The 17,844-nt window shown below is 42.9% G+C and overlaps 1 protein-coding gene across 1 annotated transcript in view; it reads left to right on the plus strand.

The window, feature by feature from the left end:
• The window catches only part of LOC126425298 (nuclear factor related to kappa-B-binding protein), a 195,619-nt gene extending 178,348 nt beyond the window's left edge, over positions 1-17,271 (plus strand). Inside the window, exon 24 of the mRNA XM_050088276.1 lies at positions 11,350-17,271. Within this exon, the coding sequence (XP_049944233.1) occupies positions 11,350-11,353 (4 nt within the window). The 3' untranslated portion in view covers positions 11,354-17,271. The remainder of the gene's footprint in view (positions 1-11,349) is intronic.
• The last annotated feature ends 573 nt before the right edge of the window (positions 17,272-17,844 follow it).

Below are 17,844 nucleotides of genomic sequence, written 5' to 3' on the forward strand. Positions count from 1 at the left end.
TGCTCTCTCCTCTGCATTTAACAGTGGAATTCCCGTTGCACTCTTAATGTTACCACTGTTGCTTTTAATGTCACCAAAGGTTGTTTTGACTTTCCTGTATGCTGAGTCTATCCTTCCGACAATCATATCTTTTTTGATGTCTTCACATTTTTCCTGCAGCCATTTCATCTTAGCTTCCCTGCACTTCCTATTTATTTCATTCCTCAGCGACTTGTATTTCTGTATTCCTGATTTTCCCGGAACATGTTTGTACTTCCTCCTTTCATCAATCAACTGAAGTATTTCTTCTGTTACCCATGGTTTCTTCGCAGCTACCTTCTTTTTACCTATGTTTTCCTTCCCAACTTCTGTGATGGCCCTTTTTAGAGATGTCCATTCCCCTTCAACTGTACTGCCTACTGCGCTATTCCTTATTGCTGTATCTATAGTGTTAAAGAACTTCAAACGTATCTCGTCATTCCTTAGTACTTCCGTATCCCACTTCTTTGCGTATTGATTCTTCCTGGCTAATGTCTTGAACTTCAGCCTACTCTTCATCACTACTATATTGTGATCTGAGTCTATATCTGCTCCTGGGTATGCCTTACAATCCAGTATCTGATTTCGGAATCTCTGTCTGACCGTAATGTAATCTAATTGAAATCTTCCCTTATCTCCCGGCCTTTTCCAAGTATACCTCCTCCTCTTGTGATTCTTGAACAGGGTATTCGCTATTACTAGCTGAAACTTGTTACAGAACTCAATTAGTCTTTCTCCTCTTTCATTCCTTGTCCCAAGCCCATATTCTCCTGTAACCTTTTCTTCTACTCCTTCCCCTACAACTGCATTCCAGTTGCCCATGACAATTAGATTTTCATCCCCCTTTACATACTGCATTACCCTTTCAATATCCTCATACACTTTCTCTATCTGTTCATCTTCAGCTTGCGATGTCGGCATGTATACCTGAACTATCGTTGTCGGTGTTGGTCTGCTGTCGATTCTGATTAGAACAACCCAGTCACTGAACTGTTCACAGTAACACACCCTCTGCCCTGCCTTCCTATTCATAACGAATCCTACACCTGTTATACCATTTTCTGCTGCTGTTGATATTACCCGATACTCTTCTGACCAGAAATCCTTGTCTTCCTTCCACTTCACTTCACTGACCCCTACTATATCTAGATTGAACCTTTGCATTTTCCTTTTCAGATTTTCTAGTTTCCCTACCGCGTTCAAGCTTCTGACATTCCACGCCCCAACTCGTAGAACGTTTTCCTTTCGTTGATTATTCAATCTTTTTCTCATGGTAACCTCCCCCTTGGCAGTCCGCTCCCGGAGATCCGAATGGGGGACTATTCCGGAATCTTTTGCCAATGGAGAGATCATCATGACACTTCTTCAATTACAGGCCACATGTCCTGTGGATACACATTACGTGTCTTTAATGCAGTGGTTTCCATTGCCTTCTGCTTCCTCATGTCATTGATCATTGCTGATTCTTCCGCCTTTAGGGGCAATTTCCCACCCCTAGGATAAGAGAGTGCCCTGAACCTCTATCCGCTCCACCGCCCTCTTTGACAAGGCCGTTGGCAGAATGAGGCTGACTTCTTATGTCGGAAGTCTTCGGCCGCCAATGCTGATTATTTATCAAAATTTAGGCAGTGGCGGGGATCGAACCCGGGACCGAAGACGTTTTGATTCTGAATCAAAGACGCTACCCCTACCTATATAAATAATTTAGGAGAGAATGGTTCAAATGGCTCTGAGCACTATGGGACTGAACTTCTGAGGTCATCAGTCCCTTAGAACTTAGAACTACTTAAACCTAACTAACCCAAGGACATCACACACACCCATGCCCCTCCCCCTGCAGGTCCGGGGATTAGAATAGGCCCGCGGTATTCCTGCCTGTCGTAAGAGGCGACTAAAAGGAGTCCATCCCCCTCACGGGGGTAGTTAGCGCCTGCGTCCGGAGACGGACGGTTCCACGACCTATAATCGTGGTCCTTTTGGTTTTTCACTTCTCGTTTCTTCCTTCCTTTTGTTGGTTCCTTTCTTTGCTCTTCTCCACCTCACTGTCTTCCTTACTCTTTCCCTTGACTTCTCCTTGCCTTCTCATTGCCTTTTTCTCCTTGCCTTCTCATTGCCTTTTTCTCCTTGCCTTCTCATTGCCTTTTTCTCATTGCCTTCTCATTGCCTTTTTCTCCTTGCCTTCTCATTGCCTTCTTCTCCTTGCCTTCTCATTGAATTCTTCTCCTTGCTTTCTCATTGCCTTCTTCTCCTTGCCTTCTCTGGTATCCGCCTCGGCGTTTGAGACAGTCTGTCCTCTTTCTCCCTCTCTCTCTTCCTTTTCCTCTTCTTCCTTCCTCCCTGTGCGTGCCTGAAGGCCGAACCACGCGTTCGCACGCGTAGCCGGTGACGGGGTAACGCGTAAGTCCCCGCCCTGGGTAGACATGTAAGGCACGCGCGTACCCCCTGGTAAAGGCCAGGCCCGGGGAGGGGTGATTGCCTGAGCTGATACCTTCTGACCATGCCAATTGGTCCCTCCGTCTGTTTCTCGGGAGGTGTGACCTGAGGTGTAAACATTCACCTAAGGCGGGAGTGCCCTCTGAGAGGGTCCCCACAAGGAAGGAGCGCGCCATCGGAGACGCTGGCAATCATGGGGGATTCCTCCGCAATGGATTCTACTCCATCTCTCTCGACTTCGACCCAAAAACGGAAACGTGACCAGCCAACAGTGACAAAAGTACTACCGCCTGCCCCACAGTTCCTCGTAGTTTCTCGATCTGAGGACGGAAAGGATTTTTCTTGTGTCAACCCTTTCGTTATTCAGAAGGGCGTAGATGCCATAGCCGGATCTGTCAAATCTTGTACCAGGTTGCGCAACGGCACCTTATTACTAGAAACTGAGAGTGCCTTTCAGGCACAAAAACTGCTTCGGGCACCCTCCTGTACACGTTCCCTGTCCGGGTGGAGGCCCACCGAACTTTGAATTCGTCTCGTGGTGTAGTCTATACTAGCTCCCTCGACGGATTGACTGACGAGGAGCTTCAATCTTTCCTCGCTGAGCAGGGCGTGACGGCTGTCCATAGGGTCATGAAAAAGGTCAACAATGACCTTGTACCGACCCGGACACTTTTCTTGACCTTCGATAGTGTTAAGCTGCCATCACGCATCAAGGCGGGCTATGAGGTTATTTCTGTTCGCCCCTATGTCCCGACACCTACGCGCTGCTACCAGTGTCAGCGTTTCAATCACACTCGACAGTCTTGTTCCAATGCGGCTAAATGTGTCACTTGTGGCAGGGATGCCCATGAGGGTGACTGTCCACCTCCGTCTCCTCGTTGTGTGAACTGTCAGGGTGACCATGCCGCATCCTCCTGCGACTGTCCTGTCTATAAGGAAGAACGCTGTATCCAAGAAATTCGGGTCAAAGAGAAAGTGTCCACCTTGGCTGCTCGCAAGCTATTGGCTAGTAGGAAGCCCACGCTGCTCCCAGCGGGGAAATACAGTACTGCCCTGGCCTCTCCTCGGACTACCCGGGAGGTAGCAACCCAGACATGCGATCTGACCTTCAGCACCACGGTCGTCCGTTCGGCCAGTGCTAAGATCGCGCGGTCGACGTCTCCTCTTCCTCCCATCACCTCACAGACACCAGCCCCTTCCTCAGCTTCTGCTAAGACGAAGACATCGAAGTCAGATGCACGGGCCTTCAAGAAGGAACCATACCGTGCAGACTTCCTCCGTACCTCGACCTCCCAGCCTTCGACCGGTACTTCCACTAAACGTCCTTCCAAAAAGGCTCATAGGAAGCACAGTTCTCCTTCTCCGCCACGGCGCATTTCTTCTCCTGCGCCACCCAGCGGTTGCCGCCCCAGGCCGTCATCCGTTTCGCCTGGCCGCACCGCTGGTAGCCGTACATCTGGCCATTCACCGGCGGAGGAAGCTCCCCCTCCCGGCCATCCTCCCGAGATGGCCGATGACCCTATAGACCCAATGGACGATGACTGTCCGCCTACTGATAGCGGCGGCAGTGCTCGCTCGAAGCCAGGCCCTAAGCGGCCTTCGAGGTGACCACTTCTATCATGTTCCTTTTCTTACGATGGCACTTATTCACTGGAATATTCGCAGCATTCGCTCCAACCGAGAGGACTTGAAGTTGCTGCTCCGCTTGCACCGTCCGCTCGTCGTAGCCCTCCAGGAAACGAAGCTACGCCCATGCGATCAAATTGCCTTGGCACACTACACCTCTGTGCGTTTTGACCTACCCCCTGTGGTAGGTATCCCAGCTCATGGAGGGGTTATGTTGCTGGTCCGGGATGATATTTACTACGATCCCATCACGTTGCACACCGGCCTGCAGGCAGTTGCCATCCGCATTACTCTCCCCACTTTTACGTTTTCCTTTTGTACCGTTTACACTCCATCGTCATCTGCCGTTACCAGGGCAGACGTGATGCAACTTATTGCTCAGCTACCTGCACCATTTTTGTTAACTGGAGACTTCAAATCCCACCATCCCCTTTGGGGCTCTCCAGCATCCTGCCCGAGGGGCTCCTTGTTAGCAGACCTTTTCAACCAGCTCGATCTTGTCTGCCTCAATACTGGCGCCCCTACTTTTCTTTCGGACACATCTCACACCTATTCCCATTTAGACCTCTCTATATGTACTCCCCAACTTGCACGCTGGTTTGAGTGGTATGCACTTTCTGATACATATTCAAGCGACCACTTCCCATGTGTTATCCATCTCCTGCAGCATACCCCCTCTCCGTGCTTCTCTAATTGGACCATCTCCAAGGCAGACTGGGGGCTCTTCTCTTCCAGGGCGACCTTTCAGGATCAAACCTTCACAAGCTGCGATCGTCAGGTCGCACACCTCACGGAAGTCATTCTCGCTGCTGCTGAATATTCCATCCCTCACCCTCCTTCTTCTCCACGTCGCGTACCGGTCCCCTGGTGGACTGCAGCATGTAGAGACGCTTTACGTGCTCGTCGACGTGCTTTACGCACATTTAAACGCCACCCTACAGTGGCGAATTGTATCAATTATAAACGATTACGTGCTCAGTGTCGTCGTATTATCAAAGAAAGCAAGAAAGCCAGCTGGGCTGCTTTCACAAGCACCTTCAACAGTTTTACTCCTTCTTCTGTTGTCTGGGGTAGCCTGCGCCGGCTATCTGGCACTAAGGTCCACTCACCAGTTTCTGGCTTGAAGGTCGTGAATGACGTCCTTGTGGCCCCTGAGGCTGTCTCCAATGCCTTCGGCCGCTTTTTCGCAGAAGTTTCCAGCTCCGCTCATTACCACCCTGCCTTCCTCCCCCGCAAACAGGCAGAGGAGGCTAGGCCACCTAACTTCCGCTCCTCGAATTGTGAAAGTTATAATGCCCCATTCACCATGCGGGAACTCGAAAACGCACTTGGCTGATCACGGTCCTCCGCTCCAGGGCCAGATTCTATTCATATTCAGATGCTGAAGAACCTTTCTCCTGCGGGGAAAGGTTTTCTTCTTCGTACATACAATCGCATCTGGATTGAGGGACATGTTCCCGCATGCTGGCGCGAGTCTATTGTTGTCCCGGTTCCTAAGCTGGGGAAGGACAAGCACTTGCCTTCCAGTTATCGACCTATCTCGCTTACCAGCTGTGTCTGTAAAGTGATGGAGCGAATGGTTAACTCTCGATTGGTTTGGCTGCTCGAGTCTCGACGCCTACTTACCAATGTACAATGTGGATTTCGTAGGCGCCGCTCTGCTGTTGACCATCTGGTTACCTTGTCGACCTTCATTATGAATAACTTCTTGCGGAAGCACCCGACCGCGGCTGTGTTCTTTGATTTGGAGAAGGCTTACGACACCTGTTGGAGGGCGGGCATTCTCCGCACCATGCATACATGGGGCCTTCGCGGTCGCCTCCCTCTTTTTATTCGTTCCTTTTTAATGGATCGACAGTTCAGGGTACGTGTGGGTTCTGTCCTGTCCGACACCTTTCGCCAGGAGAATGGGGTGCCACAGGGCTCAGTTTTGAGCGTCGCTCTCTTTGCCATCGCGATCAATCCAATAATGGATTGCCTCCCAGCTGATGTATCAGGCTCCCTTTTCGTGGACGATTTTACTATCTATTGCAGCGCGCAGTGTACACGTGTCCTGGAGCGCTGTCTTCAGCGTTCTCTTGACCGTCTTTACTCCTGGAGTGTCGCCAATGGCTTCCGTTTTTCTGCCGAGAAGACGGTCTGTATTAACTTCTGGCGCTACAAAGAGTTTCTCCCACCGTCCTTACGACTCGGTCCCGTTGCTCTCTCAATCGTGGAGACAACCAAATTTTTAGGCCTTACATTTGACAGGAAACTTAGCTGGTCTCCACATGTGTCATATTTGGCCGCCCGTTGTACCCGTTCTTTAAATGTCCTCCGTGTTCTCAGTGGTATGTCGTGGGGAGCTGATCGAACCGTCCTACTTCGTCTATATTGGTCGATCGTCCGCTCCAAGCTGGATTATGGGAGCTTCGTATACTCCTCTGCACGGCCATCCATCTTACGCCGCCTCAACTCCATACAACATCGGGGTTTACGACTTGCGATCGGAGCATTTTATACCAGTCCCGTAGAGAGTCTTCATGCTGACGCTGGCGAATTGCCACTCACCTACCGGCGCGATATACTGCTTTGTCGGTATGCCTGTCGGCTACTGTCAATGCCCGACCATCCGTCTTATTGTTCCTTTTTTGACGACTCTCTTGACTGTCAATACGGGTTGTATGTCTCTGCCCTGCTACCCCCTGGAGTTCGCTTTCGTCGCCTCCTTCAACACCTTAATTTTTCACTCCCTGCAACCTTTCGAGTGGGCGAGAGCCGCACGCCACCTTGGCTCCAGGCTCGGGTCCGCGTTCACCTTGACCTCAGCTCGCTCCCAAAAGAGGTCACCCCCCGGTTCGGTCTACCACTCCCGTTTTTTGGAACTTCGTTCGAAGTTCATCAACATGACTTTCATTTATACAGATGGCTCTAAGACCAATGACGGGGTCGGGTGTTCCTTTATTGTCGGGGCACAAAGTTTCAAATACCGGCTCGATGGCCATTGTTCGGTCTTCACAGCTGAGCTCTTTGCCCTCTACCAGGCTGTTCTTTACATCTGCCGCCACCGACATTCTGCTTATGTCATCTGCTCAGATTCCCTGAGCGCCATCCAGAGCCTCAGTGATCCGTACCCGGTTCACCCTTTCGTACACCGGATCCAAGGCTCTCTTCAGCAGCTGGTGGACGTCGGTTCTCCAGTTAGCTTTATGTGGGTTCCTGGCCATGTCGGTATCCCTGGGAACGAAGCTGCAGATGCCGCGGCCAAGGCTGCAGTCCTCCAGCCTCGGACAGCTTCTTGTTGTGTCCCTTCGTCCGATTTTAGCAGGGTCATTTGTCGGCGCATCTTATCGCTGTGGCATGCCGATTGGGCTGCACTTACCACCGACAAGCTTCGGGCCTTAAAACCTCTTCCCGTGGCTTGGACGTCCTCCTCACGCCCTTCTCGGCGGGAGGAGGTCGTTTTAGCCCGGTTAAGAATTGGACGCTGCCGGTTCAGCCATCGCCATCTGCTGACGGCTTCGCCGGCGCCGTTCTGCGCATGTGGGCACTTGCTGACGGTTAGACACATTTTAATGTCCTGTCCAGATCTTAACACACTGCGCCTCGATCTTAACCTGCCAAATACTTTCGATGCCATTTTAGCGGATGACCCACGAGCAGCTGCTCGTGTTCTTCGTTTTATCAATTTGACAAACCTCGCTAAGGACTTTTGATGATGCTGTTTTTTAATCCTATGCCTGTCAGTCTGTCTTTTATCGTGTTTTCCCTTTTAGTTGTTGTGGTCAACTTGTGCCTCGCGGTGCATTCTTAGAGTAGTCAGGGCGCTAATGACCATTGAAGTTGTGCGCCCTAAAACCACAAAAAAAAAAAAAAAAAAAAAAAAAAAAAAAACACCCATGCCCGAGACAGCATTCGAATCTGCAACCGTAGTGGTCGTGCGGTTCCAGACTGTAGCGCCTAGAACCGCTCGGCCACTCTGGCTGGCTTTAGGATACATCCTGAGCAGCTGTCTTAGGTTTTTGCATATGAAGCTGTCATTTATCGACTAATATAGTCATCAGAAGATCAAACCAAATTGAAAAAGGCTTTAGAAAAGATATCTGATTGGTGCGAAAAGTGGTAGTTGACCCTAAATAATGAAAAGTGTGAGGTCATCCACATGATTGCTAAAAGGAACTCATTAAACTTCAATTACACAATAGATCAGTCTAACCTAAAAGCTGTAGAATCAACTAAATACCTGGGTATTATGGCAGGACACTTAGAAAATGTAACAGACCTACTAAGGAGACTGCCTACACTATGCTTGTCCGTCCTCTTTTAGAATACTGCTGCGCGACACGGGATCCTTACCAGAAAGGACTGACGGAATACATCGAGGAAGTTCAAAGGAGGGCAGCACGTTTTATATTAATGCGAAATAGGGGAAAGGGTGTCACTAAAATGATACAGGATTTGGGGTGGACATCATTAAAACAAAGACGTTTTATGTTGCGATGGAATCTTCTCACAAAATTTGAATCACCAACTTCCTCCTCCAAATGAAAAAAAATATTTAGTTGACACCAACCTGTATAGGGAGAAATGATCATCACAATAAAACAAGAAAAATTAAAGCTCACACGGAAAGATATAGGTGTTAATTTTTTCCGTGCACTGTATGAGATTGGAATAATAGAGAATTGTTGTGAACGTGGTTCTGTGAACCCTCTGCCACGCACTTAAATGTGATTTGTGGAGTATCCACACAGATGTGGATGTAGATTCTTACATGTGAGCCTCTTCACACTGAAAGCATGTATTCCATGAGTGGCTTTCTTTGGCTAAATCAGTTACTTTTGGTGAGTGCCAGTGTGCAAGTTATCCACCAGTCATGTCACAAATGAGACAATGTCTCAGTCGCTGACTGATTGTGCTGAGTTGGAGGTTCTGAAACCCAAAGTATGCATCTGACTGCATGTGCTCAGTGATGGGGGATTTTGAAATTGTCTGCTGATATTGTAAGTTAAACGGTTTTCACTCCTGTTATGGTAATGAAGTTTATGCTTTTTGACCTACTAATCTTCATTTTATCCTTTGTCTTGTTTTTGTGACAACTTTCAAAGGTTGCACGAGGGCTCAGTATTTTTCGTACAGTCTTTTCTCACATCTGACACCAAGTATCTGAAAGTGAAAATGTATTTATGTTTTACAGTATCTGGACAAGGAATAAACCTACACTGTGAATAAATAAGAACATGAATATATAGAAAACATCTCTTAAAGAAAATTGTTTTAACCACTTAAAAGTGTGCTCTATTGAAGGAGAAAATGGTTTTGAATGTTATTTGCTCTTTGGAAAGAAAACAAGATGCAAAAGATAAAGCAAAAAGACACTATGTGCTGCCTTTCAAACGTCGATTGATGTATGTGTATGTAAATAATTTCTTTGGCATAAATGTTGATATTTTGAAATGTCTGGATGACACTTCTCCTATTCTTTTAGTTCTCAATAATGTGGAGAATTTACTGTGAGACCTTTGTCAAGAATGTAGACTATTAACTTTAATTTCATCATTAATAAACTCTACTATAATTGCTTGTCCCTTGTACTGTTACTATATTCAGCATTTTAAAAGGAGTCCTTCATAACCTGATTCGCACTATTTAGTACTGGTCTAAGTTGCAGACTGCACGCAGCACACATGCAGTTTTGGCTTTGATGTGTAAGCATAAAACACCATCAGTGAAAAGTAAGTCTCAGTACAGGAATATAATGCCACAGGTGCTGCGGTAGACAAACTTGCTGTGAGTAGTCGACTGAGGCAGAAAAGTCTGTTGTGTAAAATTAGCCTAAGAGAGCTAGGTGTGTTTTATCCTTTTACTCAATAATATCTTTTTTTAAAGTAGTAAGTTATACATGGGGAGCTGCTTTGTATGCATGTAATTGCGGTAATTTACTCACGTGAAATGCAGTTTCTCTCTATGCATTGCAGTTATTTCTTGCAATTCTCAGTTACAGTAAATACATACTGAGCACCATTTTATCTTCATCACTTATTTGAAACAAAACTCCTTTGATTTAGTTAGCCATTCAAAATGTATTTGTCAGTAGTCTTCATTACGTATCACCAAACAACAACCAAGTGTCTTTCCCCCATATCCAGATTTGAGCTGCTTCTGTCTCTCCATTCCCTCACCTTTTTTTAAACATTTTCATTTAGTGCTCTTCTATGCTGGAATACCACTGCCCATAGTGCTTATATACACAAACTACAATGATCAATATTACTTTGGTGTAGACTCAACATTCGCCGAGCGGGAAATCCGTGCAGAATATTTACAAAAAATAGGATAATACATGCATGACAGAATTGGCAGACAATTATTTCCTTTCAATAAATATGAGCTGACTTTACTATTCTTTCACAGGTACACAGTAATTGTTGTTTTGTGGTAAGAAATTGTAAGGTATTTGGATAACTACAATATGTACCAAGTTTGATTGAAATTGTTCCAGGCATTGCAGAGCTGTACTTACATTTTCATAATATTCTTCTGTGTTGTAGACCACATTATGTTGTAAAATGTACCATAGTTTCGCCCATTGCTGGAAGTGAACTCTGTCAGTGTATAATAATCCCTAATAATAACAATAATAATAATAATAATAATGGTTTCATGTGGCTTGATAGCCAGGTGCAAGTCCTTCCACTACAGACCATTTTGCCGATTTGCCTGTCCCTATCCTACCCCTGTTATCCAACTGGGGTTAATGTGGAATCCGAACTATGTGTTGTTCCTTGCGGCTACTCACATTTTTTATGTTAACAATTGCTGTAGTATCCAAGATATCAGAACATTTTACAATAAAATGCACTGTGCAATATTATGAAAGTTGACTCTGGCTGCATTAGCCTACTAACTTGCTTATGCTTGCATGTCTCCCCCAGTACTAAGTTTGACCGGGTAAGGTAGCTAAGGCAGTGATCAGCACACTGGACCTTCGTTTGGGAGTGGGGCGGTTCAGATCTCTGTCCCAACATACAGATTTAGGATTTCCATGACTTCCCTAAATTGCGTAATGCAAATGCTGGGATTATTCCTTTCGTACTTTGATGGAGAGTGGGATGGGAGGAGAGACCTGAGAGGGGGGAACTCGTGCTCTTTCTCTAATGATCTCATTGCCAACGGGACATTTAAACTCTGATCTGCCTTCCTTGGCAGTTTGTTTCATTGAGTTTGCTTTAGGAATCTTTTAAAATGATTTTGACACTAATCTGAAAAGTCTTTATTTTTGCTTTGTTGCAGGTGAAGCTGTAAATGTATTTATAAATTGTGTGTTAAACCTGTTAGATTGGACTGCTAAGAAGATGAACAGAGTATGCTCTCGGATTGGGGTAAAGCAAAACACCAGCGAGGACCCATCAGCTGTTGAAAACTGCTCGTCTGCTGTTAACACAGTGTGAACACTTAAGTACCTGAATGCCTAACATTGCTGAGAGAGCATGAGCTCACCACTGGCATAATTTCTTTTATTATGCATTGTTTGTGCCGTACAGAAACATCCTGTTCTTTTGTAGTTTTTTTTTTTAATGTAGAAAAGAGAGTGAACTACTTCATGGCTAAGTACATTCCTTCAGAAAGTACTAATCTGTACAATTTTTTAAATGTGTTTTACTATGGAGAAGGAACACTACTTTCTCATATGACATATTCTAATCAGTTATACAGATTACCACATTTTGTAATTACTTTATTTTTGCTGGTGCATTGTGGCAGGCTTGTGTATAAGTACAGAGCCAAAATGATTAAAAAATTGTACCCAACATTCATTATTGGAGTTGCGCACCCAAAAGAAATTGATGTAAAATGTGACTTTTGCATTACTTTTCAGGATGTTCATACAGTTTAAATTCTGTTTGTTTGATACTGTTGTTGTCTCTGTTGTGTGTGTTTCTTTTGATTTTAATTTTCCATATTTACTTTCAAAAGAAGCTATTACTGCCTCTAGGAAAGAAAAAAAGAGGAAAATTTTTTATTGTGATTTCTTCTATTATCATAACTTGAAATGTATAACTGCAATTTCTTTGCAATCTGCAAAATTTTATTCGTAACGAGCAGATTTCAAGAGAAAAACAAACTACTTCAAGTGTAGAATGGGAGGAAACAGTCCATGTCAGTCACCATCTTTCTGGATATATTAATGGAATAAGAAATAAAAATAATAAGATGTCTAAGTGTGCAGAAACTGATAAATATTTTTCTTATTAGTTGCAGATCATACCTTTTTGGGATAATACCTTTTTGGGACAGCCAAGTCCCAAATAGCTGAATATACTCACTGATCTGTGTTAAGACATGCATTAGCAGTGTATCAAAAAATTAATTTGTGGGCACATGCCTACCATCTATGTATGAATAACAACAAGTTTGAAAATATATGGAAATAAACAGACAGCTGTTCATAAGAATATCCCATGAGCTTTGATTATAAAAGAAAGAAATAACGTTTTAGAACGGATTGTGTTTTTAGTAGTTTTTTGGTGTTTCAGCCATCTACTGAGTAACAGCAGTACTCTATTTCCAATTCCCGCTAGTCGTTCTCTCAAAATGTTACAGTTTTCGGTAACGTCTCATGTTGTATCGTGACCTGAACGAGTTTATCTCTTCTTTTTGGTATGTTAATTCCATTTTTTCTATTTTCTACATTAATGGTGTACTTCTTAGTGTTAAGCTATGTAGCTTCCATTTTAAGCACAATATTTCGATGACCGACCCAGTCATCTCCTTCAGGCGCTGAGAGTTGTGCTGTGGCATGTACTCACCGTCTGGACTCCAACCACACTATGAACTATCATTGATCTTGTGCCGGTGCATATAGCTGATTTTGAATTCAACTGCTAACGTCCACAGTGCCTTCTGAGGCTCTTTTCTTTTTCAGAGCCTGTACTTAAATTCTGTAGAACGCATATTCTGCCAGTGTTTCCCAGGTCTGGTGGATGAGATGGCTGGTGAGATCATAACTGAGTGCCGGGCCCCAAGCTGTGTTGAAATTGTAACCTCTGTCTCTATTTATTAGGTTTATTGACATACTTGTTTCAATACTTTCCTTAACCATGCTGTCCCAGAAACTAATCTCACTGTGTTTCGCTTGGTGGTTTTAATGGGGTGTGTCATTGATGTTCGTTGCATCTCTCTTTGACTGTTCTGATAGTCTGCCCCACACAAGGTGTGACACCTTCATACCGAACTCAGCTTTCAGAGACTTCAGTCATCTTTAACAGTACAAAGAATGCTTTTTATCTTAGTTGAAGGAAACAGAATACATTGGATGCCCTGTCTCCCTAGAAGTCTACCAATCTTTCCAGACATTGGCAAGCATAAGGTAAATGAGTGAGTTTTAGTTTCTCTTTGCCTGTCTCCGTTTCAACCTCTTTCTCAGGTGTCCTTGATTTTGACTCAGATTGATGATCGGAGTAACCACTCCTTTGGAACACTGTTGGTAGGTGTTGTAACTCTTCGGCAAGGCTCTCCTTGTCCGATTTCTGTGGACAACAGTCTTTAGCACTGAATATCTGGGTGACAGATGGTGATCGCTCAAGGTGAGGGGACGGAGGTTGATGTGCATGAGTTTTCTGTATGCACTGTGACCCATCAATACCATAGATCTTCTGTTAACATTTCAAGTAAAGGTAGCTAGTCCTCTTCTTCAACACAGCTGAACACCTGCCTGGAAGCATACCATTAATGAGCCACACTGAGAAAATCTGAGAGATCACATTTATTATACTCTTTTTCAAAACTTTTCCCCTTTGTGACTTGGAGAATGTCTCCTGTCTGGATGTCTCCTATAACACTATGCTTCAGAGGCTTCTGATATTTTTATTTGTGTCTTGCCTATTGTACAAATCGTGCACCCACACATGTCCTATGCTCCAAATACATGGTTTTGTGAATCTTTTTGTGATCTTGAGCTTTATATTATTGGATGTTATTAGACATTGCTTTTTATAGAAAGACTTTTTGCCTTGTGCATTCTTGGCTATTGTGCCCTTCTTGTCTATTCCTTCTTTATCTGTTCAGTTATAGAGATAGCAAAATGCCTTCATCTCATGTTAAATTTTGATAATGGAAGTCCTGGTAGGATGTAAGTAATTATAAACAAAGGTAACAACTTGCTGAATAGTAGAGATGTTGAGTCGTAAACAAGCAGATAATTCTTGTTTAAGTGTAACATTTAGCAACTGAAAGACCCACCTTCTAGGCATGTGATTGTCTTTGCTTTCTTTCTGTTTATGTGCTTACTACAGCCATCAGCTAGTACATATTGCATTTCATTAAGCACTAAGTTAAGTGTGTACAGTTGGAAAAGCTAACATAAATTGTTTATAACATTCTTCTTCGTTTCCCGTTTTTTGGTTCTTTGCAATTGAAATCCTCGCCATCATTGATTGAAATCAAATATTTGTCTCTTTTTTTCGTTACCAGCTGCACATAGAGTATAATGATAATTTGTTCTTATTATTTAACTTCTTTAAGCTTAAGCTTGTAATGTTAAAATTTCACTTTGGGATTCTGTGTCACAGTACGAGTACCTCCTGTTTATTTCTGTTCACTGTTGTCTTCAACACTATCATTCTACTTACTGTGAACATTTTTTTCTTTTTCACAAGGAACAGAACTCCATATTTTGTTCTATACAAATTTTTGCACACTGTAACAAATAGTAACAATAATAATAATAATTTGTCATTACATCAGCAATGAAAGTGTACTCTAATTTTGGATGCAGTAAGTTATATTTCAGTAGTACAGATCACAGGAAAAGACAAAATATGTACTTGAAAAGGTAATTATTTTCAGTCATTTAATTTTATACTTCACTTCTTCATAATATCATATTGGAAACTGATATTTTGCTTGCCGCATTTCATCGAACTATCTCTGTGAACACTTTTCCAATGTATGCACTATAGAACTGCAGCAAGTGTTGTTGATGAGGTGAGGATTATAATGTTTCTCATAGCTTGGTATTGCACCATGGACTAAAAACCAATAATGTATTTCTGTATCTATTGTTCAATGGGCTTGATTTTTCTTTGTTTTTATTAGTCCTTTGTTGTCATGGTCATCGGTCCATTTGAACCTGTTTACTGTGTTTAAACCTTCACAATTTCTGCCTCCCACACTTCTGTCCATTACCCAATTAACTATTCCTCAATGTCTAAAGATTTGTCATATCAGTCTAACCCTTTGTGTGCTCAAGTTGTGCCTAAAGCTTGTTTCTCTCCAGTCCTATTCAGTACTTCTTCATTAGTTCCTCAGTCCACCTACAAAATTTCCTGTAGCAACACATGTCAAAAAGCTTCTACTCTTTTCTTGTATGTAGTGTCTATAGTTCATGTTTCACTTCTATGTAATGCTCCACTCTAGACAAATATTTTCAGAAACAGTTTTGTAACACTTAAATTTGTATTCAGTATTAATAAATTCCTCTTTTTCAGGAAATTTCTCCTAGCTATGTGCAGTCTACATTTTGCGTGTTCTTCACTTACATTGTCAGCAGTTATTTTGCTATCCAAACAGGAGAATGCAGTCTCTCATTTCCTAATCTAATTCTCCTAGCATCACCTGACTTAATTCAGCTACACTCCATTACTCTTGATTTATGTTTGTTCATGTTCATCGTGTACCCTCTTTACAAGACACTATCCACTGCATTCAGTTGATGTTCCAAGTCCTAAGCAGTCTGACAGAATGACAATCTCATTTCTTCTTCCTGAACTTAATTTCTTTTGCAAATATAGTATCCGCTTGCTCAGTATACATATTGAATAACACATGGGATAGGCTACAATCCTGTCCTCCCAGTTCATTGTAAATTACTGCCTCCCTTTCGTGTTCTTTGATCATCAGGGCTGCATTCCTACATATTTTCTTAAGCAGACTAATGAACTGATATAGTAACTGATAAATTAAGTTGCTTTTTGTGGTGCATCTTTTCACGGGGACAAAGATTTTTAGCAGATAGAGTATTAAAGACATTTTCCTAATGTGATTTACGTACAGTTGATGAAATCTTTTGTGAATTTTTAAAATACTAGACACTCATTTGATGTATTTGTTACCAGCTGTCATGTATTAGGTTTTAAAGATGTGTCATTAGGTGCTCATTGAAAGAAAGATATTTTATATGTATAGTGTGCATTTTCATCCCTCTTTTTTTTGCTGTAATAGGAATATAGACTGATCAGTTGAAATGTTATTGTCTATATTGCACTGCTAATGCATATTTGGAAAAGGGAGACAAGAAGAGGAGGAAAAGAAGGGGAACAAACAATAAGATCAACCACTGTGTGTCATCGACTTTCACCAATATGGTGTGCTCTATGTTCTTCTTAGTCCAGAGAGAGAATTTGGTGATTATGGTTATTGTATTTCCTGTTGGACATGTAATTTACTTCTATAGTCTATCTAAAAGTGTCAAAAGTTCTCCAAGTTGCTACAAATACCTCATTCTGCTTCCTCTCCGTTTTACTGCCTGTATGAAACATCCTGAGCTGTAGGTAACAACTGATTTTATTTCAGTCCGATCGTAGCATGCACAGAGCTTTGTAGTTCTCCTGTCATTGGGAAAAAGGAAACACAAAAATAAAGCCATGGTTCTGTTCAATTTGTCTTTCTTAATAGCTGTCTCACGCTTCCTGCCAAAAGGGCAACATTTTATTAGGTTAGAAACAAAGATTTCAGTATTTAATAACCTAGCTGTGGATGTATGTAGTGTGCTAGCTCTCAAGTGCAAGTTGTAAAATAAATTATTATTTACAAATTGTGAACTTGTAGATTATTTTTAAAATAATAGATTTTTATTTACAAAAGAAATATTTTTACAAAAAAAACATGCTTGTACATAGTAATTTATAAAGTTGGCAGCTTATAACCGCTCAGAGAGAGAAATAGATGTGACTTCAAAGTACAAAATTGACTCCTTAGCTTATTATGGTACTCACTAAAATTATTGAAAAAAAGCTTTCATTTTATAAAGCAATTTATTAACATCAACGAAGAATGGCACGGGTGGTGATATCTTGACTGTGCCGTCCCATTTTGTAGTAATGTCCTTAGTATGTATGTGCTAATAGATCTGCATTTAAATGACTTAGGGTGAGTGAAGGTGTGCTTTGTAACATTTCCTTTTTATATATGTAATGTGTAAAAAATGTAAATAAATTTTTGACATTATTTACTACAGATTCCACCATACGTTCTTTCCTTGTTCCAGGAGTCATAATTTTTCCTCCAATATCTGCTTCACAAAGACAGACATTTGATATGTTACTTGTTGGCATTCCTTGTGGGATCTTAGAGATCAGTGCATTGAATGTAAACAGCATTGCAAGTTGGGACAGATGGAAATATGTGCCATGCCTGAGCACACACTGTGTGAAGTCGATCACATAAAATTTGCCAATGTGCAGGATATCACTGTTGATAGAATTACTTTGTCCTTTTGTTCAGGCAAGCCGTCAAAATTCACAAGCATGGCAATAGTTTCAACAAGATAATTGGAGTCCAGATTCCCCTGATACAACAAATAACTGCTGCAAGTAACAAAGAGATAACCACAGCAGTAACGACCTGGGTAATGCCCCTAGACATTGGCGTGACAAGAACATATTACCTCTGGCCGCCAGCCCGACTCTGCTCTGCCCCCAACAATGAAGGGTGAATCTCTGCCAATGCCAGCCACTCGTGCTGGCGAATGTTAGAAGAATCATTAAATGTCTGTATGAGATGAGGGCC

The sequence above is a fragment of the Schistocerca serialis genome, chromosome 10 (genome assembly GCF_023864345.2).
Source record: "Schistocerca serialis cubense isolate TAMUIC-IGC-003099 chromosome 10, iqSchSeri2.2, whole genome shotgun sequence".
Taxonomy (NCBI): domain Eukaryota; kingdom Metazoa; phylum Arthropoda; class Insecta; order Orthoptera; family Acrididae; genus Schistocerca; species Schistocerca serialis.